Source organism: Scleropages formosus, chromosome 5 (genome assembly GCF_900964775.1).
Source record: "Scleropages formosus chromosome 5, fSclFor1.1, whole genome shotgun sequence".
NCBI lineage: Eukaryota > Metazoa > Chordata > Actinopteri > Osteoglossiformes > Osteoglossidae > Scleropages > Scleropages formosus.
The window spans coordinates 12981113-13008646 of NC_041810.1; the positions used below are offsets into that span (position 1 = coordinate 12981113).

Below are 27534 nucleotides of genomic sequence, written 5' to 3' on the forward strand. Positions count from 1 at the left end.
GGTTATTGTCAGCGCGTGGACAGCAAAAAAAGAAAAAAAAAAGCTAGCCGTTCCCAAAAAGTGGGTTTTATTGCTGAAATATTAATGCACATTACATTTAAATTTCTGCCACAATCGCACTCCACTAGCATGGAACCTAAGGTTTGCTTCAAGTTCAATTTTTTTTTTTTTTTTTTTTTTTTTTCTTTTACAGTGTTTGTAAAAAAAAAAAAAAAATAAAAATAAAGGTGAGGACAGGTAAGGAGCGGCCCCCGATAGTGGTTCAGTGGATTAATTTTCAGGGTTTCTATACACAGTTGGCCGTTACTGTGGATCCAGCCCATGTGACATAGAAGAGAAAAAGCAGAGGCCCACAGATAACTTCTGGTGGAAGTACTTTCCTATCCGTTGCATAATTCTGGGTGTGAATTACAGAACAGCTGCGATTTTAGCAATCCTCTCCTGCCCATTGCCCAATACACTGAAGGGGAAGGGTTGTCAGACCTTCGGAGCGCCATCACGCGCGATCGGACCATGCGTTTTACCACCGTTTCCAAAGGGTGGCTGCAAAGTGACCTGGATGTTTGCCCTATCCACGTCCCTGCAATGTGGCAATACTGGATTTTCCTGATCTGGGTGGCAGGCACACACCTTCAGCATTAGGGGTGATGAAAGATAAACATTTTACGTCCAAAATTATCACACACACACACACATTTTCAGAACCGCTTGTCCCATACGGGGTCATGGGGAGCCGGAGCCTACCCGGCAACACAGGGCGTAAGGCCGGAGGGGGAGGGGACACACCCAGGACTCATTCTTTGTTATTTAAGAAGAAAATGCACAAAACCGTTTTCTCGGCTCACTGTGGTCACTTGTCTTTACCTTTCCCTGAACTGTGCGGTGTCTGAGTGCACACCATAGCAGCAATGGCCACATGATTGGAAATATACAGTATGTAAGTAGACTAAATACTGTGTATACAGTATTTCATATAAGGAAACATTATAAACTGAACTGAGCTAAGGTTTTAGCACAGGACCACAAAAAAAGAAGACGTTTTACACTTTAAGTATCTGATTCTATTTCTCACTTGCTTATATTTCACCTCCAATGTGTATGTTATTGCTTCTGAATAATTATAATCTGAGTGCTATAGGTGTTAGAAGTGGAAACGGGTTCAGTCGTCCTGAGGTGTCGGGTCCATTTAATTTCTTCTACCTGTGAACTAACACTTGCGATTACAGCATGCTGAATGCAAAATTAATTTTACAGGAAGTACACCACTGACAAAATAAAGTTAAATGCATTTCTGAATGTGTGCAAAAACCATGGGTTTACTGAAGTATATTAGTAGAATAGTAACATGCATATTGCTGAAACCTGTGTTTTTCCAAAATCAGTTAATTGAAAATAGTGTCCTGATGTTGCAATCTTTTGTTTTGTAAAAAAAAAAAAAGAACCTAAAACATATTGCAGTAATTCAGTCATTTCAAGGAGCATCTAAAGCAAAAATCTTTTCACAGGTGACCCTCAGTGAACCTGAAGTGTGAGACCATCCAAACAGTCCATCTTCTGACAAGGTCCAGGGACTGAAGCTTCTCTGACGGGGTCCAGAAGGGGTGCTCAGCGATGCAATTCCTTCTTCCGCTGCCTGCCATCCCTAATCCTCTGTCTCCGGTACGTCCTCTTGGCTTGCAGACGCTCGGCTTCCAACACCTCAGTGTCATCCAGCACCTCGAGGCCTGGGATCTGACTGATCACATACAGCCTGAAGGGGGGAACACCTGTTACAACACCCTCACCTTCTTACCTTAACTGCACATGTCAGTCTCTGACCAAGTTCTCATTCACAGCCATCAGAAGCTAAAGGCAGTGATGTGTGTGACGTGGTAAACATATGAACAAAATTATATGTAACGCTGTCATTTCTCCTGTTTTTACAGAGAGAGCTTTTTTTGATGGTGCTATGGAGTGAGCAGCACTGGTCCCTCATAGCTCTTCTACTGTGGGTTTGAAGCTGAGCCTGCATGGACTTTGCTGGTTCACTGAGTGTTCTGGTGAGTTTCCTCCAGGTGCTCTGGTTTCTCCCACAGGCTAGAGATGTGTTTCAGGTGAACTGGTGACTCCAAATTGCCCTTAGCATGTGTGTATGTGTGTGTTTCATTATTTGGGATTACCATATGATACCCTGCCTCACATCCTATACCTCCAGGACAGACTCTGGATCAGTGCAGCACAGTACTGAACAAGAGGTCTCTGTTAATGTATGGGTATTTTCTTCACTTATTTTGCACTGGACTGATCATTCTTCATTTTAAAGGGCTTTGTTGACCATTCCATTCATTTGTAATTGAAAAACAATAAGATCTGCATTGAAAAGAAGGATGGAGCTTTGAAATAGTTAGCGCTGACTGACTGGCTGACCATAAAATCATAGTTTCTAGATGCATATTACAAGTGGGGAAAAATAATATGGTCCATTTCCAGTACTGCTGTTGTGAACATAAATACAGCAAAGCATTGTGCTGTCAGAGGCTCTGGCTGGAAAACAAACTGTTTCTGATTTATTCAGCCAAAGCCTTGATTTAATTTTGCTTCTGATTTAATTTTGCTTTGCATGTTGCATGTTCATTTGCCAAAGGTTGCTTCTAGTCTCTTTATAATCAGTCAGAAGGAAAGAGAAAAGGCATGTTCTCTAGATGAAATTTGTTTGAAAATACATAACCAGCGAGGCTAAAGCGATCACAAGAAGGTTTGGATCTTAACTGAATAATGCTTGTTGTCTCTGGCTGTGTGAAGCCTCAATAAAGCAAGAATCAGTTTTCAGGCCAAACGCCCTTTTTGAGTTGTGTTTACCATATGACTTTATTGTAAACTCTAACCTCAAGACTGCAAAATATCACTGTCCATCCACCACAGCTCTTCTTGTTTAATATGCAATGTTAATTTTTGATCTATATTACATTATATAGATACAGTATTGTTATTGTTGTGATTAAATTATGTAAATCTGTAAATTTTTGGAAAAACATGCATAAGATACACATGGGGAAGGTTCTGGAATGTAAAAATACTTTTTAGATGTAGAACCCAATTGCTGCTGGCTTTTGAATTTAAAAAGACATATATTACCTTAGATATTATAGATTAGCTCTTTGTGTTAGCCATGAGTTACATCCAGCACAGTCTTGTCCTTTTTAGAAAACAGGAGTTTAAAATAACAAGATTTTCTCACCAAAAATGACAACTGGAAAAAAACGCATAATGTCTTAAAGCTGTTTAAACGTGAACACAGACAATTTTGTCCAGTTTACCTGTAATCGATGTACTGAGTCAAGGTCCCTCCATTAAAGTAGCTAGGTGCTGCTTCATTGTTCATCATGCTAAGAATTCTGGGGAAGGAGAATGTCCCATCAGAACCACTGGCCTTCACCAGAAAACCTGCCCACTGAGAAGGTCACGTGACCTGGCGTCCCACCTGATGTTGGGAAACTTCCTTCGGATCTCCTCCACGAAGATGGGCAGGTTGGTGATGCGGTTCTTGTTGATCCACACCGTGGTGATGCTGGGCATGAAGGGGAACTTCACATGGGAGCTGTAGTTATTGCAGTCCAAGATGAGGGTGCTTAGCTTCTCCAGCTCCCCCAGGAGAGCAGGGCTCCGTTTTCAGCTGAGTTAAGGAACATATTGCCATGGAAACAATCCGCCTCTCCACAGTGAAGGGTCATGTTTGTGTTCAACAGCTGAGCATCTCTGGTATGTTTTAGTTGAGTACCTCAGCAGAGTTTCCATCTGAATAGTAATTTTCACAGATTTTTCATGCATAAAAGTTTATTTTTGCTTCAGTCATTAATTAAATTAAATAATTGTAAACTAAGTGAATGCTCACTTGAGGTATCTTCAGCCAAATAGTCCAACAGAATCTGCAAGATTCGTTAATTCAGATTATTATTTTTTAAATCCACACATTCCCAAGAGACTATATGTTGACTCCTCATATTACAATCACAAATGGGACCAAAAGTCTATTCATAACTCGGTTTGTTTGTAACTCCAAAGTCACTTTTACCAGTCGCAATCACTAAGAGGTTAATAAACAGACGTCCCTTGATTTATTTACTGTGTTAGGTGCTATAAAAATCTCAGATAAAGTTCTAATAAAAATATACTGTATGAGATTTTTTATTTTAATATCTCATTGAAATCAAACAATGAACTGAAAAAAATCACCTTCACAAACTCCTGCTCAATGCCCATCGTTGACTGATTCATCACGTACACATGTATAGTGTTCCTCATCGTGTTATTGATCACACACTGAGGAACACCAGACTCAAACTGTAAACGCTGTGGAAAGGAGATGAAAAGATGGTCCCACAATCCTATTCTATTTGGGTGCTTGTTACTACTATCTCTCATCTCAGAGGGTAAACTGGTTGCATTCACCCCACTACAGACATTTTTCTAAATAAATCAGTAAAGAAAACGCACTTAAAAATGTTCGTATTTTCAAAAATGTATAACTCGACCTTTTGTAACATGAGGAGCCAGTGTATATAAATGAAATCACAAAGTCCTCTGGGTGTGACCGCTGAAACAGGTTGGTGTGATGGATACTCCTCCAGCAGGTTGTAGCTCAGGTCCAACACCTCAAGAGTGTCGCGCTGCTCTAGGATGACGTTGTAGGGGATCTCCACGAGGCCCTGATAGGCGAAGGAAAGTCGTCGCAGTCCATGCACGTACCCTGACCCATCTGCTGGTTCACCCGTTTCCATGGCACCAACCTGCCAGTTGTCTGACCTCACACCTGGGTGTGGCTGCCCCAAACGCCGGGGGGGCCACATGCATGTCAGGGTTTCCCTTTGCCAGCTTCAATCATAATTCCCAGAAAAGCCAAGTTAGTGATTAATAAACTGATACCTCAGAATTTTTGAAGGTTGCATACATTTTGCCTAATACAGTATAATTCAAGGTTCATTGGCTTGAAGTCTTTTGTATGTCCACTATAACAATTAAGATGCACAACATTTTTGATAAACAAATGTTAAATGTTCAGCAGTTGGAAACATGATGAGCAGATGATAGTGATTTTACTGTGAAAAATATGATAAAATGTTTTGTAACAGCAGGGGGCGCGGTGGCGCAGTGGGTTGGACTGGGTCCTGCTCTCCGGTGGGTTTGGGGTTCGAGTCCCGCTTGGGGTGCCTTGCAGCGGACTGGTGTCCCGTCCTGGGTGTGTCCCCTCCCCCTCCGGCCTTATGCCCTGTGTTGCCAGGTAGGCTCCGGCTCTCCGTGACCCCGTATGGGACAAGCGGTTCTGAAAATATGTGTGTGTGTGTGTGTGTGTGTGTGTGTGTGTGTGTGTGTGTGTTTTGTAACAATGCCTCAGACATTTGACCAAATCTGTTTTTTACAGGGGGTGTGGTGGCGCAGCAGGTTTGATCGAGTCCCGCTCTCTGGTGGGTCTGGGGTTCGAGTCCTGCTTGGGGTGCCTTGTGATGGACTGGTGTCCAGTCCTTGGTGTGTCCCCTCCTCCTCCAGCCTTATGGCCCATGTTGCCGGGTTAGGCTCCAGTTTGCCATGACCTCGCTTGGGATAAGCAGTTTCAGACAGTGTGTGTGTGTGTGTGTGTGTGTGTGTGTGTGTGTGTGTGTTTTCTAGCATTCCATAGACCACCTAATTTAGAGCTACTTGATTAAAAATACTCGGTCTTAAGGGTACAGCAGCGTGGTCACAAAGCCACCACTACACTGGTGGTGGTAAACACTCGTGTTCGCAGACAGCTCGTCGTTGTAAAAGTGTCCAAGGGGGCTCTTTTCAGAGCATGTGATTGATGACAAAAGCCTTGTGACTTTGCTGTGAAGTAGATCAATGCCATATTTCAAGTACCAATGTAAGGTAATGACTGAAATTCAGTTTCACCCAGCAGTTGGGTTTCTACATCTTTTTTGCACAATTTTTTACAAAATAGACCTCTTGCAAATTATAAATGAAAATTAACTGGATCAATGGATTTGCAATAAAGAAACGAACATGATGACATACACAGAAAAGAGTATAATGTTAAGTCTGAGTCCAGACATTAAAAAGTAATTATTTAAAACATTATCTATTTACTAGTCAGTCCAAAGAGGCTGTGGTGTTTGTGTTTTCTTTTTTGTCATCAACCACCAAAAATATGATATATGAATTAATTAAGTCTGGACTCAAAGAACACGCTAACTGGTACATTTTTTATCCCTTTAAAATTGTTTAAGCTCTTTGGTGTGAACTGAAATCCAGGAAAACCCTTGCGCCTCTATCAAACTCTCAAAATCTGTTAGATGTGGGGAAAAGCCCACGGTGTGCGCATGAAAATCTATTTCTTATTTACATGAAATTACCAACAAGTATGTGATATAAAGGTGTCTAAATGTGCAAAATGTAAATATGAACTCACCAGGTCCCAGGAGCGTTGGCTGCTTACAGCCGTCTGTCTCTGCACATGAAAACGGCCTTTCATTACAAAGAGCTGGATCACAAGACCCGGATAATCAGCTTGGACCTGGACTCCTTCCTCTCACCCGCTCCGCCAACACAATCTCCCACTGTGTGCCTGTGGGTCTGCGCGGGATCTTCTGCTCTGCCTACATCTCACCAGGGGTTTGTCTGTTCTTTCGCATGTATCTAACATGAACATGTGAAAATGTATTATAATATTTTCAAGATTTTTTCGGAACAAACGGCAACGCCGGGTCAAACCTTGTCTTTTTCAGTAAAACTATTTATCATTCATTTAATTCATGCCTGTCAAGTCCTCACACTTTGCTCGCACGCGTTTGCTAAACAGACGCACTAGCGCACGATCGATTGCCTTCGTTTTACTCTATAAATATGATTCCCTAGAATAGTTTGTTTTCTTGGAGTGGAGGTACAGCAGCAGGGACCCAATCGCTCTCATCACTTTGGACTGATCCCAGCTCACCTGTCCCATACCTTCCCACGGGCCAAGCCTGGGTCGGTTAGGGTTAGCCATAAATTATGTAAATAAGATTCAGCCTGGATTGCACTAGGAAAGCTGCCTTTTTTTTCCCCAACTTTATTTGGTAAAGTTATCAATAATACACAACCAAAACAACACATTAAAATCCACAATCCAACAAACCCAATACCATTTTCCTACAGTTGGTCAACAAAGTTGCTAAGCAACCATTACATAAAACACATTGTCAAGACAAAATCTTTCCCATAACAGTCCCTTTCTGGCATCAAAAAAATATAACTGACCCATGTCTTCCCCACACCAACATACCCAAAAGGACTGTCCCCCAGTAGCAGCTCAGCTGAAGTCATCATCTTAATACATGCTTCCTTCAAAACACATAAGATACTTCTAAATTACAACATAAAACTTGGTCATATCCCTAAAACCAGACAAATAAATACAAAACAAACATACACATAAATAATCAATATAAAACTCAGTGCACAAAAACACATCGTAAAACAAAGCCATTAAAATCTATAAGTAACACGTCTTATACAAATAACCCATATAAGTTAAAAAATATTAGTTAAAAGTGCACAAACCCAAACCACTAAAATCTGTGAATAAATACTGCACAACAACTAAAAAAACCACACAGACAAATATATAAAAAAAAATAAATAAATATACAAAGGGGTAAGATACAAGAAAGTACAATATGTTTTAAAAGAATGCAGTTCCATAAAGCAAACGTCCATCCTCAGAGCTTCAGACACATTTATCCACGAGGTCTTTCCATCTGTCTTTGGCCTCTTGGTAGCCCCAGGCAATCCGATCCCGCTTTATTCTGAACTTCAGTTCAGCTCGAATCTTCAAAAAGGCACCATAAGCTCCCATTTACCCATGTAACTCTGGTTATGAGCCGAGTATGAGAGGCAGGTTTGGGTTGGGGCTACGTAGCCTACGGTTATGGTAGCCTACAGGTGTGGATTAGGGGTACGAGCCCTAATGTTGTGTGTTCAGGCTGGAGGTCTATACAAGAGTCCACTCCTCCTGCTTTTTCTTCTGTTCACTTCAGCAAACGTTGCACCGAATTGAGACATCACGCCGATCAATCAGGTATTGAACGCGTATTCGTGAGAGAGAATGAAGGAGTAGAAGAGTTTCTGAAGGGATGGTGAGCACACATGACAAACTTGGCGCTATCGGTTTAGATTTTTTTTAAAAGGTGATACAACGTTGCTTTCTCTTAAGAGTTCCCATTACTTCGCATTTGTGAACAACACACGCTACGCAGAAATTTCCGAAAGCGCCGCGAAGGTGCGCCGCCTTTCTTGCTTTTTCTTTCCTGTTCCAACGACAGGCCACGCCTACTGCGTTAACGTCACAAGTTAAAAAAAATTGATTTCTCCTTCATCAGCGTATCGGACACCGCCCACTGAGGCAACGTCGTCGGAACCAGTGAGGTCCCGCCCAGGATGATGACGTCACCGAGAGGCTATAAAGAGTCAGATCCCAGCTGATGGACAGATCCCGTCTGATCGAGGAACAGGGAAAGGGACACGCGGAGAACGAGTAGAAGATGGATTGTACAGTGACAGCGTGTTTCCATAACACGAGCGGTATCTTAAAGTTTATAGTCACCGATGAAAACGGAGTGTATGTGCGTTGGAGCGACTGCCAAAGCACTGGATGATCAGCATCGTTTGTGGCAAGTCTATTATTATTATTATTATTATTATTATTATTATTATTATTATTATTGTTGTTACGTGGTTCACACCAGCAAGATTTTTTTTTTTTTTTTTTACTGCACACTTTTTTTCACTTTAAAATGTGTTGTCATTATTTTTCCTGTTTTCTGACACTTTCTTGCATTATTTCTAGTCACTTAAACTGTGGAACAATAATAAAATCCCTCTTTATACGCACTACCATAGCATTTATACGGGTACTGTAGTTTTCAGACGTGATTAATTTAATAATAAATTTCAGTTGGTCTATGTATGGCTTCTAATTTTTTGCTCATTTCATAGAAATGTACAGGTGTTAAAAACTGGTTTCCACTCCCCCCCCCCTCCCAGGCTGATGGCTCGAGCAGCTCTCTGTTCAGTACCTTACCTGTGCCTCTGGACCTCCAGAATGCCAGGTGACACTCTCTGCATGAGACCATCTGGTTCTGCACACCCCATGGCTCACCTGCTGTGGAAGGAGCCTGTGGGGAACCTGTGCAGAATGCTGGTCCGCGTCTTTCACAGCGCACTTGCACACCTGCGGACCAGACTGCTTGGCATCCTGTGGCGTTTCCCCCCAGCCATGGGGACACCCCTCTGCTCAGTGCCACAATTCCCTGTAATGGGGGCTGGGGCCACGGACTCGCTGGAAAGGGTGTCTTTTTTGAGCCTGGATGTGTGGCCAGAGTTATCGTGGGGGTTGCTCGAAGAGAAGGAGGAATCCCCAGACAAAGAGCTTACATGGGATGCAGCTGCTGAGGAAGCTGCTAAGGACTTTGGTGAGGACATCAGAGAACATCCCAGCTCCTACCTTGAGAAAGGGTCAGTTTGTCTGGACAATGAGACCAGTTTGGCCCCTGAAGTGGAGCTGGAGGGGAACACAGATGCTGAATGGTCTGATGATGATGACAACAGTGATGAGCCCAGAGATGAAGACTCAGAGTTGAATGCTGAACTCTGGAACTCATTCCTTCGTAGTGATGATCCCTACAACCCTTTCAACTTCTCCTGTCCTGCTGGTAGGAGGGAGGAGGATGCTGGGAATGAGACAGACAAGCAGACGGGGATGCTGCAAGGACACCCTCCAGTCAAGGATGTGAGGACCCGTCAGAACCAAAAGCAAGGAGTTAAAAAGGTAAGATGAATGAAGGAAAGTAAATTACCAGTGTTGGCAGCATCTGCATGCCATTAGAAGATCTGACAGGCTTGTGCAACACTGCTGCAACACTGAGTCCAGCCTGTGGGTATCAGGTCTGGTGATGACAGTTAGCGCATTGGCTGGTGCTCAGTTAACAAGGTGAGGGTGGTGGTCCACAGTAGATCTAGAAACATCGCATCATCTGCAGCAAAGATGATGTAAGCGTGTGAAATTGTACCACTGAGGCTCTAAATAGGACATGATGAAACTCTGAAGTATCACCACTTGCAAAATGTAGCATGAGTCATTGCAGGGGGTAGGAATGCTGGGTTGATGGGTGTGATTGAACACTCATTTCTGTGCAAAAAAATGAGTTGATGACAATTATTAACTGATTAAATTTAAAATGTAGTTGTGCAGTAAAATTTGATACATGGTGCCACAGTGAGTTGCTCTGCTGCTTCACAGCACCTGGGTGCTGCGGAAGAATGTGGGTTCAACCCCTGCTCGGTCTGTGTGGAGTCTGCATGTTCTCCCTGCCTCTTTGTTTCCTCTGAGTGCTCTGGTTTCCTCCCACAGGACAAAAGCATCGTTCAGGCGGATTGGTGACTTAAAAAACCCCATAGTGCGTCCGCATGAAAACGGAGAAAGTGTATTGGTTGATGGTTGAGAGTGGATTTATATCATAAGTCACCTTGGGTGAATAAGGTCTGGGCTGATGGTAATGGGCAGTGTTCATTGGAAGTTACTTTGGACAAAAGTGTCTGATGAATGAATGTAAATAAAATTTAAAAAAAAACCCCTAAAAATGCCCCTCTTTCCATTATGGTTCATTCTTTAAGTTTAGTCTCACAGTGGCCTGAACATGTTGGGTTTGTTAACTAAACACACCAGCGTGCTCTCGCGTAGAGAGTGTGATTTGGGTGGGTGACTCATGAGTCACCTTAATTGCTGTTATTCCTTTAGAAATGACTCCAGACAGTTATACCCACCCATTACACTCATGTCCTATTTACTGCATAATTTGAGTACACAGCCTCTATCTTTCTACTGCTATGAAGGACTACAGTTAGGTATGCTGTTGTGCTTCATGTGGGTTTCCCCCCCCCCCCCCCCCCCGATTTCAGGTGCGCTTCAGTGACGCTGTAAAAGTGCACCCTATGGTGGTGTGGAAGTTCGCAAGCCGGGTTGCACGAGATGGATCCTGGTGGCTGGAGATGGCCAGAGATCGGGAACGCTTTCGGAGGAGGGTGCGGGCTGCCAGCGACGTCATCAGCCCCTGCCTGCTGCCCCAGCACAGAGCCAGAGTGTGGCGTCGGATACACAATTAGCCTCGGCCTCCTCGTGCTGAGCAGGACCCGGGTGCAAGGACCATTGCTTCTTTGAGATTTACACATGGACTCCTCTGTAGCACTACAGATATTCATTTCTGCTGGTTTCTTAGACTGGAAACTATACAGCCCTGTTATGGAAACCTCCCACATTTGTCTTTTTTTTTTTTTACCGACTTGTGGTCTGTTTGTCGTCTATTTATTGAAGTAGTCTATTTGACAATGTTTTGACATTTGTTAATGTTGCTGGTGGCTCATAATATTTAAACTTATTTTGAATTAAAAATAACTTCAGTACTTGAGTAAAATGTATATCAGGTTGAAAAACTACCCAGGTCAGGTTTTTTTTTTTTTTTTTAAAAAACTTTTTTGTGAAAGTGGCAGTAATTTTATTTGAACATGGTGCTGTGCTTGAGCTCTCCTCCCACCTCTACACATATGGGACCACCCATGGAGGAGGAAGCGATATCTTAGGCAGAAGGGGTGTGGCCTACAAACAATAAGAGGAGCGATTAGCGGGTTCAAGGCACCTTAAACCTTACACTTAGGGACTGTATGTTCTGGGTATCTCCTCATAAAATTCATTTACGCTAACAAAGAGCACCGCATAATGTTGCAAATTGCTGTTTCTTTCCTTAACTTTTTTTTTTAATATATATACTGAGGCACGGACCCGCAGACGTGATTTCGCGCTGGACTCTAAGACTGAGCTTTCGATGTGATACCAGATTAATCACCCTTTTTTTTTTTTTTGTATGACTTTGAATGTATTGTTTTGCAACTACGTCAACTTTCTTGAGCTATGTATGTGAGTTCGACAGTAGTGTGAAATTATATAAATGCTCGCGAGTTTTTATGTGTACAACACGGACTCCTGTACTTTTGGTTGCTTAATACGAGTTTTCACTACATTGAATGAAAAACTGTAGCGAGGTGATTTTGCCACCGACCTCTGCGGATGTGTGCGAGCGCGCTCCCGTCTGAGGTGACGTCAGTTCCATCCCCAATAGACTCGGGACGCATCCCGCCAAAGTGGTTTTGGCGGGCCTTTAGGTTAGCGCGCGCCGGACCTCACTGCCGCCAGAGTTCATTCTTCAGCGCCATTTCAGGGAGATCGACTGTCTTTTATCCATCAGGACCTGATGTCACCAAAATACAAGTAAGACCGTTCCAGGTGTATTCGGGCCTTAACTGGAAAAAGTATTAAGTGAGCACAAGTCAAGGTCCACACAGCTTGGCATTTCTGGACTTTACGTTCTGCATTCAGTTTTCATTGGAAATAAGAATAGGAAGTACACCATGGCTTTGACTGTTGCTTATTATTTTTCATAATTTATAAAACTTTAGTTTTTGCCTTACTATTGAGCCAGAGTTCAGATTCATGGCCTCCAAGGCTCTATCATATACAACTGAGCATGGTCATTGTTGCTTACGCTTCACTTGTGCCAGACATTCCACTAATAGCCTTAGTAGTAGGCCAACAGCATTTTATTTATTCAAGCCCTGTGATGGAAAAGCTGTTACATTCTGCCTTTTAGGTGAACTACAAGTGTCTCTTTCAGAGAACTTTTCTTACAGCACCTCTAGAAAACTGATGGCTGATACACACACACGACCCATGGATTCAGGAAGATCCTTTCGGTGGTTTTGTAACTCTGGGCATGGAGTGAGGACATTACATTTAGTCATTTAGCAGATGCTTTCCTCCAAAGTGACGTACATATCAAAGAAAATACAGTGTGTGCATTAAATTAGTAGGAAGAAATATTTAGATGCTGATCTGTGATACTTACATGCAGTTTGTTTCTTTCCACCATATGAACCAATGTTCATCATAGGACTGATGAAATAACTTGTCATATGGGATCTCCTCACATGAATTCTCTAAAGGTCTGAGTTTTGGTTAAGGTCTGCATGACCCTCATAGAAATGAAGTTTGAGTCTCTTTAAGGAGGTGTCCTCATATGCCCAACAGCTTCACACCACACCAATTAGGACTGACTTTGACTTAGAGTTATACAGGTCCTGAAAATCCACCTCATGGCATCACTGAAGCATTTCAGTTAGGGCCATTCAAAATTTTGATGCTGGATTTGTTTATTGAATAAAATGCAAAAATACAACTTGTACAAAAGGGTTTTTCTCTTTGGGTTATAAACACTTATTGGGCTTAAAAAAGTCATGTTAGAATGATAATAAACAGGCTCTATGCATTCCACCAGTAACACTGTTTATCCCTTTGCAGTTCTGGGTCCACAGAGCAAAAGATCTTTTTCCTGATGGCTTTACACACCAAGCTACTTCCCTTGAGCTCTGGGATCCAGCCATACTGTTGAAAAAGACAGTAACTGGACCAGATATGGTGTCAGATCAGACTCAAGAGAATTTGAATGTGTAAAAAAGCTAGTGAACTGACCTCTTTGAATTAGAAAATTCAGGTTGAAAAAGTGAAAATTGTAGAATTAAGTACCTTATATTCAAGTTGCTGAATTTGGTCAGTGAAATTCAGATGTCAAAGAAACCCTCTGGTGTACTCGGAAGAACCTGGATCTAATCAAACTCCTTCATGGTGACTCAAGACGACTCATAATTCATAGGGATGGGCTTGTAGATGTATAATCGTGTAGTATCCTGCTGAGACAAATAGTATTTTCTTTTAAGTTTATTAAAGATGGTGTACTCTGAAAAATAGGTGTCAAAAACTTGCTACAAAATGTTTAAGTTGGTCAGCTTTTGTGAATAAAAGTAACAGCACTTTTAATATAACATATATACCGTGATGGACTGGTGTTCCAGCCAGGGTGTACCACCTCAAGCCTTGTGCCCTATGATTCTGGGATAGGATCCTGCCCACCATGACCCTGGCAAGGACAAGTGGCTCATGGAAACAGTGTAGGTTCTAAATAATACTCTGTAAAGTCAAATTCTCAGTTTGAATGGGGTTATGTCAGGGATGACCAGTTTAATTTTTTTTAAACACAATTTTTGAATTTGAATTTCAAGCATGTGAATTCAGTGGCTTTTAAATTTAAATTCTGTTGACAGATCTGACGCTGCTCATGTCAGCAGAACCTCGTGACTTCAGTTTACAGAACAAACCAAGTGATTCTGTGGACTCAGAACAAGAGGCAGGTATCTGCGGCCTTTGAACTGCACAGTAACACCCTGAAAATCAGGACCGTCCTTTCTTCTGACACAATAACCCAAAGTCACACCGCTACCATGTGAGTCCAACACTAAAATCATGCTTTTGTAAAATACATTTTACCTTTTATGTATCAATATAATAAACATAGAACACAAACAAAAAATAATTACCATAATATGTTAAAATTTATCTATGAAATGAATACAAACAACAAGAGCAGCATTAAATCAGCAGTTAATCCTAGCTGAGGTGCAATAAGAAACGGTGAAATTTTGTTCTGAAAGTATGCAGCTCTCAGTGGGTGAAAAACTCACTTTAATGGCAGTTAGCACAACGAAGAAGTCTCTGAGGATAAAATCACGAGTGCTTTGTGGCAGAGCACCTTGGAGACATCAAAAGTTTGAATAAATAATAAATAGAAAGAGCACTACGAATGTGGATTTACCAGACAGTGTATTTTTTAAATAAGTCACATTTGCTCTTACTTGAATTGAACCCTGATCTTAATCACAAAGTAGGATGCAACCATAGAAACAGCTAAAACAAAATGAGCTCATAAACTGGGAGGATCCAGGAGTGTCACCAGGATCTAGAAGGTGATGTGAGCTGATGGCTTGAGGTGGAAAAAAGTCAAGAATCCAGGAAAGATCCACACATTGCTGGATTCAGAGAGATGCATATTGATAAACTCCTCATGGTGTTAAATGCAGCCATCTCCGCTGGTGAACAGACGCCCTCCTCACAGGGTGAGTCAGTCCTGCTGGGAGCTGACTGGTTCTCCAACTGTACACCTTGCAGAGGTCCTCACGTTCCTGCCGCTGGGGCTGAACTGTGATACATGTATAGAAAGACACGAGTTCTCCAAGGTCCTGGGCAGCCCTGGGGCAGCCTACGTTACCTTAACCGAGGACTTCTTATGGACGCACAGCAGGGTGACGTACGGCACGCCAATGAAGGCCCACTTCTCGCTGGGCCAGAACTTGATGACAGGACCCTGCTCAGGAGCCTCGGCAGCAGCATCAAAGTAGGCAAAGCACACACAGCCCTGATAGGAGGCCAGGCAGATGAGGATGTGCCTGTAGTGGAGGGGAGAGGTCAGCAAGGTCCAGTGACTGCACATGACCACACAGTGACCAAGTAGGAATCTCACAGGGACCCTGCAGCTATTTTTAAATTAATTTTATGAACGGCACCAAGTTACAGCAACACAGGGGAAGAAAGCACTGAGAAACTGCAAATACACCCACATGTGTAAAACAAGGGCATTAGGTCAAAAGATTACAGTATTTCACAGCTGTAATGATGTAGCTCTAATAAGTTCCAGAAGGGCATCCAGGTATTGCAGAATTCCTTTGAATTGTTAAGCAGGTAAAATGTTAATGTTTCAGGATGAAGAGCATTAAACACTTTGGTCATTCACACAGTGGACTGTACAGCTCCTGAATGGGCTGCAAGGTGTTGGCAGTCGCAGGAATCTGTGTCTGAACTCTGAAAAATGTTGTTCAGATGTGATACGGAACTTACCGGAATGGTGATCATTCGATCATTAAAAAAAAAAAATTATGTTCTCCAGGTTATTATTTAAATAATTAAATAATGTTTTAAATATTGATATGTTACCTTCTATATACATTTTAAACCACAACCCAGATTGTCCTTTTCATGAATTTATGTAATGCAGGTTGATTCCTCTTACACATTTAGCAAGGAAATGTTTTTTTATTTTCGTCATCCAGAAACTGTCCACAAATATATAGTTGACTCAAATGTTTAACTTTCTTTTGCTAGAAAAGTTAACATTTGAGCTGTACGATTATTTGAAAGAATTTTGGAATATCTGGACCTCGTTTGGAACTCTGTAGACAGTGCTATAGTACATGGCCACCCCAGCCAAATATTGTCAACCTGTGTATAGCCCTTGTATTATATGTGTTAAACATTTCTGAGTGTACTGTTCTGACTCTATGTTACAATACCTAGTTTTGTTCAATTTCAATAAATAAATAAAAAATTTTGGCTAGAAAAAATTATGAGATGATGTTGAAACAAGAGTAGGGTCACTCACCAGGCACAATGCAGGTATGGAAAGTTGACTGAGGACCACACCTCGCAGAAGATCCTGTCGCTGAGCCAGCAGAGCAGGGCCAGGGTCCACCAGAGGCCAGAGAGAAGACCCAGCTTAAAAACGCGAAGGTTCTCACACCTATTACAGAGAAAACAGACGGGAATCTGTTTTAATTACAAAAATGACTGGAGCAGTATTAACAGTTTAGTTTTATTTACAAAACTTTCCCAACTAAATTGTTGGTGCTCTCAGTCTGGATTTAAGTTTGAATCCAACTCTACAGAGTTTGGACATCCTTTGAATTGATATGCATGTTTTCCCTGTGTGGGGGGCACGGTGGCGCAGTGGGTTGGACCGGGTCCTGCTCTCTGGTGGGTCTGGGGTTCGTATCCTGCTTGGGGTGTCTTGCGACGGACTGGCGTCCCGTCCTGGGTGTGTCCCCTCCCCCTCCAGCCTTACGCCCTGAGTTGCCGGGTTAGGCTCCGGTTCCCCGCGACCCTGTATGGGACTAGCGGTTCAGAAAATGTGTACGTGTGTGTTTTCCCTGTGACAGATTGGTGTTCCATCCAGGCTTTCTCACATACTGTGCTCCTGGGATAGACTCTAGACCACTGCAACCATCCAATTAATGGATAGATGGAAGGATCTTTTACTGAGTCTAGCAGAACCTCTCTTAATCAGACACTTTAGGTCAGAAATCCAATCCACTGTGTATTTCTTAAAAATAATTATTAAGCTTGATTATTTCACTTATAGAAGAATATTTTAAGGATCAGACACTTCAGACTTCTGCTGTGTTATGAGAGCTGACAGAAATGGCATTTGGACTCTGAAGACCTTAAATCTCAGTTACTGTTCAAAATGGAGAGTGGCATTAAAGCAAACAAAGCCATCCTTCTGAAATCACATGTTGAGGGGAAGAATTGTAACTGGAATAAAAGATGGCATTTCACAGAAAAAAAAGCACTCCACAGAGGAGACCTTTGTTCCGCAGATGTTATGGAGACACGGCTGCAAAGAGAGCACGTTCCCGTGCGAACGCCTACGGCCGAGCTGCACGTCCACTCTGAGCCGAGTCAGGCAGGCAGAGTGTGTGACCGGAGACTGTTAAAACGGGCAGTGAAATGACAGCCCTTTGGGTGTGGTGTGTGTGCTGCTCCACCGCAGGAAGACAGTCTTTAAAAGTAATGGAAGAGAAACATGGTTTCCATGTGGGACTTTAAGATACTTAACCTATACTGATACAGTAAGCACTACCCAGCTGTATAAATGTAAAACATTGTAAGTAGCTTATTGTACAAACCTAACATTGTAAGTGACCTTGGACAAAAGTATCAGATAAAGGATATTTTAATCAAAGATATAGCAGGAGGTGTTATTTGAACCCGGGGGTGCGGTGGGTTGGACTGGGTTCTGCTCTCCGGTGGGTCTAGGGTTTGAGTCCTGCTTGGGATGTTTTGTGATGGACTGGCATCCCGTCCTGGGTGTGTCCCCTTCCCCTCCAGCCTTATGCCCTGTGTTGCTGGGTTAGGCTCTGGCTCCCAGCAGCACTGTATGGGACAAGCGGTTCAGATTTTGTGTGTGTGTGTGTGTGTGTGTGTGTGTGTGTTATTTGAACCGGGGAACCTTTACCTTGGAAGATGACAGCTCTAACCACTATGCTGCCTTCTGTCCTGACATTAGTATGTGAAAATAAAAACATGGAAATATATTTGGCTCTCTAAAATAATATAACTGATGGAATGATGACAGTATTCCACCATTCAGACATGAGACAAACTCTGGTCTAAGTTGATATGACCCCGCAGTGGCCCTTGAAGACACCAGACACAGCTCTGTGTCTTACTGGAGACAAGCAGGATGTGATCGGGCACGGTCAAGCAGAAGTGTCTGGGCAAACAGGAGACTGATGGTATAAGATACAGTTTTAGAAAAGAAACAAGTAATGAGACAGAAAGGAAGAAGAAAATACTGAGTGAAGCAGGATGTGAGGTCACTGAGTTACACGAGAATGAAAATGTGACACGTGGGAGGCTGAGGTCCATTCTGGGAGACGTATCAATGTGTGGCGAGTTATCGGTGTAACACAGTCACAAGGAGGCCTGGTTATCAAAGTGCTGTGTCAAGGGTTGCGTGTCGGTTAAAAGAAAGACGAGACAATGCTGAACAGAGGGAGAAAGAGAACACAAATAGACTGTCATAAGCCTGCTAGTGCTTGCACTTCTGGATATTTCTGTGCTAATTGGCCACAATGTTCAGTACATCAAGAGAATGTGCAGGCAGAGCCCAAGTGGGCTGAAGTTCAGCTAACAGACCCTGAGAATGTTGAGTTGGAGTGCCATCAAGTCTGAGTGAAGGAAGGAGAGAAAATGGAATGAGGGACTCCACGGACACTAAATATGCAATGCTGACCATGTAACAGGGCACGCATGTTACAGGAAAGATCAGAGGAATACTTGGTGGGGGGTGAGACCCTTTCAGAGACAAGCAAGATCATTTTCACTGTATCAGTTCAGGGTAAGTCAATTGATCAAGGTGCTACAACAGAAGCAGGGATGTGAACACTGGTCATTCCACTTGCAAGGTGACAGCTTTAACCACTGCGCCACTTTCTACCTTTCAGGAAAGAAGAGTTCGCAGTTTCCAAACACCTTCACTGAATGAACTCGGGTGTGGAGAACTGATTATTTTCAAGGTTCACCTCCATTGCCATGGTAACCCTCTTCTATGGACTGTGAGACACCACATCCAACCTGCTACGTAAGCTAGGGGACGCAGACTGACAAATGTGATTCCATACGTCGCTGCTCACCAGAAAGTCCAACCTCAGTACTGATTCCCATGGTTAACGGTACACAGTAATCACAGTGATCAAAGTATGTGGTGTGGCAAAAATTTGCATTACTGTATATGGGGAAAACAGGGGGTGTGGTAGCGCAGTGGTGCAGTGGGTTTGGCCAGGGCCTGCTCTCCAGTGGGTCTGGGGTTTGAGTCCTGCTTGGGGTGCCTTGTGACAGACTGGCATCCTGTCCTGGGTGTGTCCCCTCCCCCTCTAGCCTTGCACCCTGTGTTGCCAGGTTGGGCTCCAGCTCACCACTACCCTGCTCGGGATAAGCGGTTTCAGACTCTGTGTGTGTGTGTGTGTGTGTGTGTGTGTGTGTGTGTGTGTGTGTGTGGGAAAAGGCAGCTCCTCCCTGCATATTTCAGTAAGAACTCTTTCAAAGGCCCTTCTCTTTCCACTAGCAACCCACCCAGGAACTGTTTACTGTGAGACATGCACACACAGTAAAGTGTGTGTGTGTGCATTAGAAAGACAATGGAAATCGCGAGTTATTCGTGTTGACAGTCAGCAGTGCAGGTTTTCACACACACACGTCCTCATACTTTTACCCAGAGATACCTCACCAGCCTTAGAGGGTCACGCGTGGGGAGACCAGACAGTACTGATGTCAAACGGGGATCCGAACACCACGGGGTGTGTTACCTATCTAGACTATAGACTTTGACTGCATCGCTTAACCTTTTATCTGAACATCAAGTTACCATGTCCTTGGTTTCATCCTTGATTTACAGTATTTAAAGTATTACAAAGTATTAAGGGACAGCTGGTAGCGCAGCGGCTAGAGCTACTGCCTTTGGATCCAAAGGTCGCAGGTTTGATCCCCCCCTCTGGCTGTAGCACCCTTGAGCAATGTACTTACCCTAAATGGGTTCAGTAAAATTATCCACCTGTATAAATGGGTAAATCACTGTAACCTTAATGCTGTGAGTCCCTTTGGAGAAAAACATCAACTAAATGAATAAATAGAAATGTGTTCCTTGAAAGTTGCTTGATCACAGAACTGGCCACAGATGCATTACTCAAAATGTTGTCCTTCTACATTTAGCACTAAATGGAAATATGTGGCAGAAGCATCACGTCAGAGTGATTATTACTGGATATATGATGACATATTAATTTTGTTAATGCTTTCTGGGATCCTGTTTCATTTGTCACATTTTGCTGCTGTAGCAGTAATGATGTTATAGGGCCAGTGCTCACAGTAGTAACTATATATATGCTTTTTATTCAATGTACTGCTGTAGCTGTGAAATCATCTTAAGAACACAGAGACTATGTTTTCCAGTGTTACCTCCTGAGCTCCGTGATGAGCAGGGCAGTGCAGGGGATACCCAGAGTCATCAGGGACAGTGAGTTGATGGCAGGCTTGACGAAGGCCAGTCCAGTGGTGATCCCTGACAGGATGCCAATGACCACCTTGAACCTTGACCTGCAGAATGGGAGAAGCAAAAACACAAATCACCACAACTTCATTTATATTATATGTGTAGAAGTCTCATAGTAGGAACAAAGCCATGGTGCAATTTCAGCATTGCAAGAAATGAGATGCAGATTTCCTATATACTTGCTTCTTTACTTAAAAAATACAATTTGATTTTATTCAGTGCAGACTGTGGAGTGATCCCATAAATATGTGCAATGCTGCTCATCTTTTTATCAAGCTGTGAAACTCAGGAACACCAGATGTAAGCTGTAAACAGTGTAGAAGTGAGTTGAACTTGGAGTGTTTGCTCGCTCCTGTTCTTTTTTCGTGCTCTTCAAAAATGTGTAACTCGATGGTTTGTAACACGAGGAGGGAGCCAGTGTAAGCACACATTCTCTACGTGGCGTCATCAGTTTTGTAAAGAGTTGAAACAGATCGTACCCTGCTGCTCTATCTATGACAAAGGTGGTGAAGGAACCTGGAGAGAAGCCCTGCAGGAACCATCCATCATCGCCCTGGACCACCTGCTGCGGTTGCACTGCTCTTACCGGTCTCTACGGAACACTTTGGGCAGGTATCTCTTGGGAAACCACATGCCGATGGCACACATTAAGACCCAGAGGATGGCCAGCTCATCCAGCATCTGGCCCAGGAAGCTGAGTGTGGCGTGGAAGTATGTGGAACCGATACCTGGGTCAGAAACACGCACAAGGCACAGGGCTGTGTGAGACACGAGGAGAACCCGTTTTCACAAATGGTCATGGTTTTCACCATATCTGTGGAGAACAAGGTGTCATCCACCATAAAAGGCAGGTAAACTAACCCACTCCATGGGGGATTCTCTCTAGTTTACTCTTAAAGGGGCAGTGGGTGTCAGGGGATATAGCTCTTGTATTTGGATCATAATGACCCAGATTCAAATCTTACCTCTTGCAGTGGCACCCTTGATCAAGGTACTTACCCTGAACCGATACCTTAAAAATTACTCTGTTGTATAAATGGGTAAGTCAGTGTAAGTAGCTTTATTGTCACATGAGAGACAAGTGGTATTGTTACTGATACTACATAGGTTAAGTACCTTTTCTTGGGTATAACAGTAGATACCTCCTGGCACTGCAAATAGGAATTTTGCTGGTCACTAGTTTGTGTTCTTAGCCACTATGTACAAGATGCAGAGCTTGCTGTAAATTCAGGACAGTATTTTCGAGCATGGTAACTTGGGCATAGTAAGAGTTGGCATTCGAAGCAGTCAGGGTTGCTCCAGTACATGTTCCTGGGGAGACAGCTTCCCAGAGACAGCTACAGGAATCTGTGGGAGAGTCTTGCTGCTGCACCTGGACTCACTATCTTGCACGGACATGCTTCCTGAATCTGTATTTACCGAAAATTGAAGTGGCAAAGCTCTGGCTACAGATCCTCTTACACTGGGGTGATCAGCATGGGTACACAAGTTGGTCATTTGTAAAAGAAAATTCAAAGGAGCTGTGTCAGCAGGCACTAAGCAGTGAACCCGGGCATGGGACAACTTTGAAACGCAACACAGGATGGCTTGTGTATGTACACAGCAGTATGTGCTCAGTGGGGTACTTTCTACTTCTCTTTACTGCCTAACCTGATGGGGGCTGAATGCTGAAGATGGAGCCATTTCACTTACTTTGTGCTGTCATTGATGTCCTCTTTGTACCAGCATTAGCTCTAGCACTCTGTTATTGGTCAGAGCTGTTGTTTTGCACTGAAATTATACAGGTTTGAATCCCAGCTCCTGCTGTACTACCCTCGATCAAATAACTTACCATGAATTTCTAAGGTAAAAATTAATCAGCTGTATAAGTGGGTAAATCAGTGTAAGTGACTTTGCGTTAGTTGCTCTGTCGAATAAATAAATAAGCGCCACTATAAATGTAAGCTGTTACACTCCAGTGAGAGGAGAGCCAAGACTCCTGATCTGGACAACACACCTTTTTGCAGCTCACAGTAATCACAAGGTCACTTGACAACTTAACGGAGAGCTTCTGTATATGTTTTCCCTTCCAAGTTAAAATCAGGCAGTTTTATGCTACAGGTTGGATCATTTTCACAGTGGTGTTAAAAAGTATAAAATAAGTTATTTTCGAAAGGATCTTAAGGAACATCAGGGTCTGAGAGTTAAAAAAAAAAAAAAAAAAAAATTGGTCTCCGTTACAGGCTGAAGTTGCAATAGACCAAACAGCAACAGGCTTGTTTGTCTGAGAATCTCGAACAAGTTAAATTAAGAGGTACTGTTTTCCAGACCTCAGTTCCATGAACACCCTACTGCCCCCGCCCCCTTCTTCGAATACACAGGACGTTGACTTCTTCTACACTTGGAAAAGGGATCTTGGTGAAAGGTCTTGGTCCTGTGCTTCCTAAGGAGAACACTTTGTTCCAAACTCTGTGACATGTAAGCAGCACTCACTGCCTTTGCGTGCGTGTGTGTGTTTGCTAAGTGTACACTTGGAGTGTGTCAGAGGCCCATCTTACCGACCACAACCAGCAGAGTCCATATCAGATAAATCCCGCTGTTGAAATGTGTGGCATACTGACGGAACAAGCACATCAAGATGGGCGGCAAAATGAAAAACAGCACGTTACTGATCTGAAACGACAAAGGAAAGAAGAAAAAATAAGTATCATGTTCAGTACAACTTGAGTGTAACCCCCCCAGTCTGTAAAAATAATCAGATAAAAATTTACTCATTACGTAATTTAAAAATTCAGTTATTTAACGCAACAACAGACTTGCTTAACATTGTTAAAAAAGTATAATGTGTATTTTAACGTTCTTAACTAGTCATTCATTTTCCAACCTGGAAATTGTAGTTTACTATGAAATAAGGATATTTATTTGAAATTAATGTACATTCAATAAATGGCAAATCACCCCGTTCCACTTTGAAGAAAACTTACATAACTGCAGAAATGCTGTAAAATGTTTCTTAAGTGTAACTAGTTATGGTATTAGGCTTGATAAAGCTGTTGAAAAATATATATTGAAAGGCTGAAAAATTGCCTTTGCACTAAAATCATATTACATTTGTGCTCGTCCTCATACCCACACACACACTTTCAGAACCGCTCGTCCCATACGGGGTCACGGGGAACCGGAGCCTACCCAGCAACACAGGGCGTAAGGCCGGAGGGGGAGGGGACACACCCGGGACGGGACGCCAGTCCGTCGCAAGGCACTCCAAGCGGGACTCGAACCCCAGACCCACTGAAGAGCAGGACCCGGTCCAACCCACTGCGCCACCGCACCCCCTCCGTCCTCATACCCATCATGCAAATAAACCACACACACACACACACACACACACACACACACTCTCTCTCTCTCTCTCTCTGAATCGCTTGTCCCATACAGAGTTGCAGGGAACCGGAGCCTAACCTGGCAACTCAGGGCATAAGGCCAGAAGGGGAGGGGACACACCCAGGACAGGACGCCAGTCCGCCACAAGGCACCCCAAGTGGGACTCGAACCCCAGACCCACCGGAGAGCAGGACCTGGTCCAACCCACCGCGCCACTGCGCCCCCCCCGCAAATAAACCCGTACAATCAAATATTTAACTTAAATAACCCTAACCAGTGTTAAGTGCTCTTTACATTTATCCACTTAGACACTTTTCTCCAAAGCGACTTCCAATGGATACTATGTAGTGTTACCAGTCCACACACCTTATTCACCAAGGTGACTTACATTGCTAGATACACTACTTACACTGGGTCACTCATCCATACATCTTTAAACTACATAATTTTTCAAGAGCATGCAACATCAGAGTAAGAATGTTTACGTGAATCAGTAGTAGTTTATCACAGTGTTAAGGTGGATATTTAAATTAAACCATGTGTTTCATGCGTTTCTTCCATTGTCATTTCATTACTTTAACACTAAATTCTTTTTTAATCCATTTCAAACATATTGATGTAACTGTGAGAGTTGGACATTTGAACTGAAAACCTCATTTTAGTCAATAAGAGAATTTAGAAGGAAGGAAGAAGGGACACTGGACACTGGAGCAGGACTAAGACCTCCAGGCTGGGCTGCAGGGGTCCCACCAGTTTGCTGGACCTCGACACAGTGACTCGATTGCCACACTTGCTGTCCAGGAAGATCTGACAGGTTCTGCACAGTGAAGATCCCCCCCCTCCCTCCCCCACATGGAGAAATACGGCAGGATGAGAGGAACAGCAGTGTAAGGGAATGTCCCCGCGCTCTCTAGTTACATCATGTCATGATGTAAACAAGTACAAAACATGTTACAGAACAGCGCATAATGATCCTCGCAGAGAAACTAAGTGACAGCGAGAGGAGGAAACACACCGTGTTGTAAAACTCTGCGATGCCAGGGTAAATGAGGTAGTTGCCTTCACACCAGTCCACCTCGGAGCTGCCAGCTTGCAGGTGGTCCCACAGCACGAGGCTGCTCATGTCTGCGCTCCTAACTGTCCCGGGTCCGACAGATTTCCCAACACGGACTGATGATCAGATGAGGAGGAGGAGGAGGATTGTGGAGAGACAGTTTAATCCGGTAACAGGCTGTCAGCTGTATACTATTCACACAAACACTCAGCACGACGATGGTGCCACGGACGAGCCCGCTCCCACGCTGACAGGTAGCGACGATCACCGCGCTGTCACTTTGCGTTTCGGGTGTCCGTGTCGCGCACTCGCTTTTATTTCTTCCAACAGCAACAATGTAGCGGACGAGAAATGGTGTGCGCATGCGCGCTGCGTACACCCTCCCCCCATCTGACAGCTCCACAACAAGGACTCGCTCATCATGTTGACCAGAAAACTTCTGTTTTTTTTTTTTTTTTTTTTCTTTTTTATTCAAGCAGAACAACTTGGGCAACTTTTCTGTCTTCGTAGAAATCACGTGAATTTGTTCTTCTTCCGGCAGTAAACTCTTGCACTTTGCCCCAGACTCTCAAATTCCCATTTTCTGAATCGTTTTATGTACCTAGCTAGTGCAGAAATGAGAACAGCGAGAACTCATTTTGTGCGTTATCATCAATATGAATCATACGGATGTAGTATAAATTATGTCACATACAGGACATATTCTCGGAAAATCACCACTAAGATTATGTTTAGTGCTACTGATCATGTGTAACTTGGGGATCAGAACAGGACGATACTGACTGAGGCGACTGGAACGGCCTCTTGGGCCCCAGCAAGAAAGAGTTTTTGGATATATTTGTCACATTTATAGCCCCACTCCCAAACACGTTGTATCATTTAAGCATATAATTTCCTTGTATGTAGTACAGTTTGGGATTAACAATTAACAAAAGGGTCTAAAATACTGCAGACCTACAATATACTGTATACCACGTCACGTGAATTGAAGCCTGATTTGTAAGAGAGCCAAGAGTGTGGACGTGAACGTGTGCCGATTCAGTCATCAGCGAAATTCTTCAGCTTCTTGACATTCATTATGTAACTGGCATGTGCTTGGAATGCGAGCAACAATACATTTTCCCATAATAAGGAGGATATTTTGCAGGAAGCTCCTAAGGACCTAAGTGCACACTTCCACAGCACACACTGCTCCGAATCCTGCGGGCAACAATGGGAATTTTCGCAGGACTTCCTCTAACACATTCTCTCATTTTTGTCGGTAAAACGGTTGTTTCTGCACAAACAAAGTGAAGGAAACTGTACTCATTTGTTTTTAGTATGCCTCATGTCATGGAAAATATTACCGTGACGCAAGTTACACTCTGTTGCCTACGTAACGTATACATAAGGAAAAATAACTTGAATTGAGCATAATTTTAAATCGCTAAAATTGTAAGTTTAATAACGTTCAGTACTTCTAAGAAATGAGAAAGAGAAGGGCTGAAAGGCGACTGCACGTTAAGGCTTAACCTAAATAAGTAGCTCTAGACGTCTCACTCACTACACACTTTCAGGAGGGAAACCCGAAACTCAAAGGTCGTGAAACCTCGCGATACCTCGCGTGGCCGTGCGACAGCGCCTGCCGGAAGTTTGTTCGCTGCCGTGGCGGACAGCGGCGTAGTCCTTCGAAAGGAAGGTAGGGACCTGCTTTCTGAATGGTTAGCGAGCGCAAACAAAACTTTAACACCACAATATTTATACGGTGACTGAAGACGGAGGTCCGAAAGCACAGGACCATGCGGTGTCTGGGCGCACGGGTGGACGCCGATATCATATAGTTTTCACGCTGCAAGAAAGGCGGGGCGGTGGTAGCTTTTTCATAGTGGCTCGGGTCGGGGCAGAGGAGCTTTACAGAGTCAGAATTTCGGCGTTTAAAACACTTCTTAGCAGGATTTGTGAGGGTCTCCCCGGGGTTGTAGGTGCCCTGGTGCCTGTGGTTTGACCCCGGTCTGCAGTGTGAACATACTCACTGGCGAAGCTTACCAAGTAGAGGACTCCTGTCTTGAGTCTGACCGGTTTCTGAGGAGTTTAGGAGCTCCAGACTGACGTCACAGTCAGTGACGTCACATGAAATCCTTTGATTGATGTATCCGATTCCACAGTGGCACATGTGAGTGGAACGTGGATCCATAGGCAAGATTCAGGGCAAAGTAATAAATAGGGCAGAAACGATGTCCTGCTCTGAGGATTTGTTAATCTGGAGGTGAGGCTCAAACCTGCGACCTATAGTTTGGGTCCAGAGAGGCTCTAACCACTAGTCTATTGGCTGCTGTCCCACAAGCATAATTCTTGTTATGCCAAGAGGTGATGCTGTCATCATGTGTTATGAATATAGTTTTTTTCGAGAGTGTGCACTTCCAATATCTGTGCTCAACACTCCAGCCCAGTTACTGGCAGCAACGCACCCTTCGTTGGTCTGCCAGTTGTAATTGCCAGAAACTGGCGTGGAAACATGTTATTGTTCATGGAAACCGGATGATGCTG

At 43.4% G+C, this 27534-nt stretch overlaps 3 protein-coding genes across 4 annotated transcripts; 1 reads left to right on the plus strand and 2 right to left on the minus strand.

The window, feature by feature from the left end:
• Nucleotides 1–1517: 1517 nt before the first annotated feature.
• Nucleotides 1518–6435, minus strand: LOC108938762 (leucine-rich repeat-containing protein 72). Its single transcript, XM_074559695.1, is given in 5 exon segments — nucleotides 1518–1750; nucleotides 3297–3374; nucleotides 3461–3652; nucleotides 4600–4851; nucleotides 6422–6435. Coding segments are annotated over 4 exon segments (642 nt in total). The 5' UTR covers nucleotides 4827–4851; nucleotides 6422–6435; the 3' UTR covers nucleotides 1518–1605.
• ppp1r15a (protein phosphatase 1, regulatory subunit 15A) lies at nucleotides 6177–11908 on the plus strand. Of its 2 annotated transcripts, XM_029252149.1 has the most exons (5): nucleotides 6177–6624; nucleotides 8370–8660; nucleotides 9034–9504; nucleotides 9706–9817; nucleotides 10948–11908. In XM_029252149.1, exons 2-5 carry the CDS (start codon nucleotides 8596–8598, stop codon nucleotides 11149–11151), a joined length of 852 nt encoding a protein of 283 aa, XP_029107982.1. In that variant the 5' UTR covers nucleotides 6177–6624; nucleotides 8370–8595; the 3' UTR covers nucleotides 11152–11908. The 2 variants fall into 2 exon arrangements, with proteins under 2 accessions (XP_029107982.1, XP_029107981.1); XM_029252148.1 differs by having other exon boundaries at nucleotides 6180–6624; nucleotides 9034–9817.
• Nucleotides 11909–11910: 2 nt separating this feature from the next.
• acer2 (alkaline ceramidase 2) lies at nucleotides 11911–25364 on the minus strand. Its single transcript, XM_018759635.2, has 6 exons — nucleotides 24970–25364; nucleotides 23129–23243; nucleotides 21178–21319; nucleotides 20498–20635; nucleotides 16365–16502; nucleotides 11911–15375 (listed from the first exon to the last, which is right to left on the minus strand). The coding sequence occupies exons 1-6, from the start codon at nucleotides 25075–25077 to the stop codon at nucleotides 15189–15191; spliced, it is 828 nt and encodes a 275-aa protein (XP_018615151.1). The 5' UTR covers nucleotides 25078–25364; the 3' UTR covers nucleotides 11911–15188.
• Between the last annotated feature and the right edge of the window lie 2170 nt (nucleotides 25365–27534).

Bases quoted from the DNA above. Each gene is read 5' to 3' on its own strand.
- ppp1r15a (XM_029252148.1), top strand. From the start codon at position 8,596: ATGAAAACGGAGTGTATGTGCGTTGGAGCGACTGCCAAAGCACTGGAT. The intron at 8,661-9,033 runs GCAAGTCTATTA...CCCCCCTCCCAG, and splicing joins GATGATCAGCATCGTTTGTG to GCTGATGGCTCGAGCAGCTC. The intron at 9,818-10,947 runs GTAAGATGAATG...CCCCGATTTCAG, and splicing joins AAAAGCAAGGAGTTAAAAAG to GTGCGCTTCAGTGACGCTGT.
- acer2 (XM_018759635.2), bottom strand. From the start codon at position 25,077: ATGAGCAGCCTCGTGCTGTGGGACCACCTGCAAGCTGGCAGCTCCGAG. The intron at 20,636-21,177 runs GTAAGAGCAGTG...CCCATTCTGCAG, and splicing joins AAAGTGTTCCGTAGAGACCG to GTCAAGGTTCAAGGTGGTCA. The intron at 16,503-20,497 runs GTAACACTGGAA...TCTCTGTAATAG, and splicing joins CTCATCACGGAGCTCAGGAG to GTGTGAGAACCTTCGCGTTT.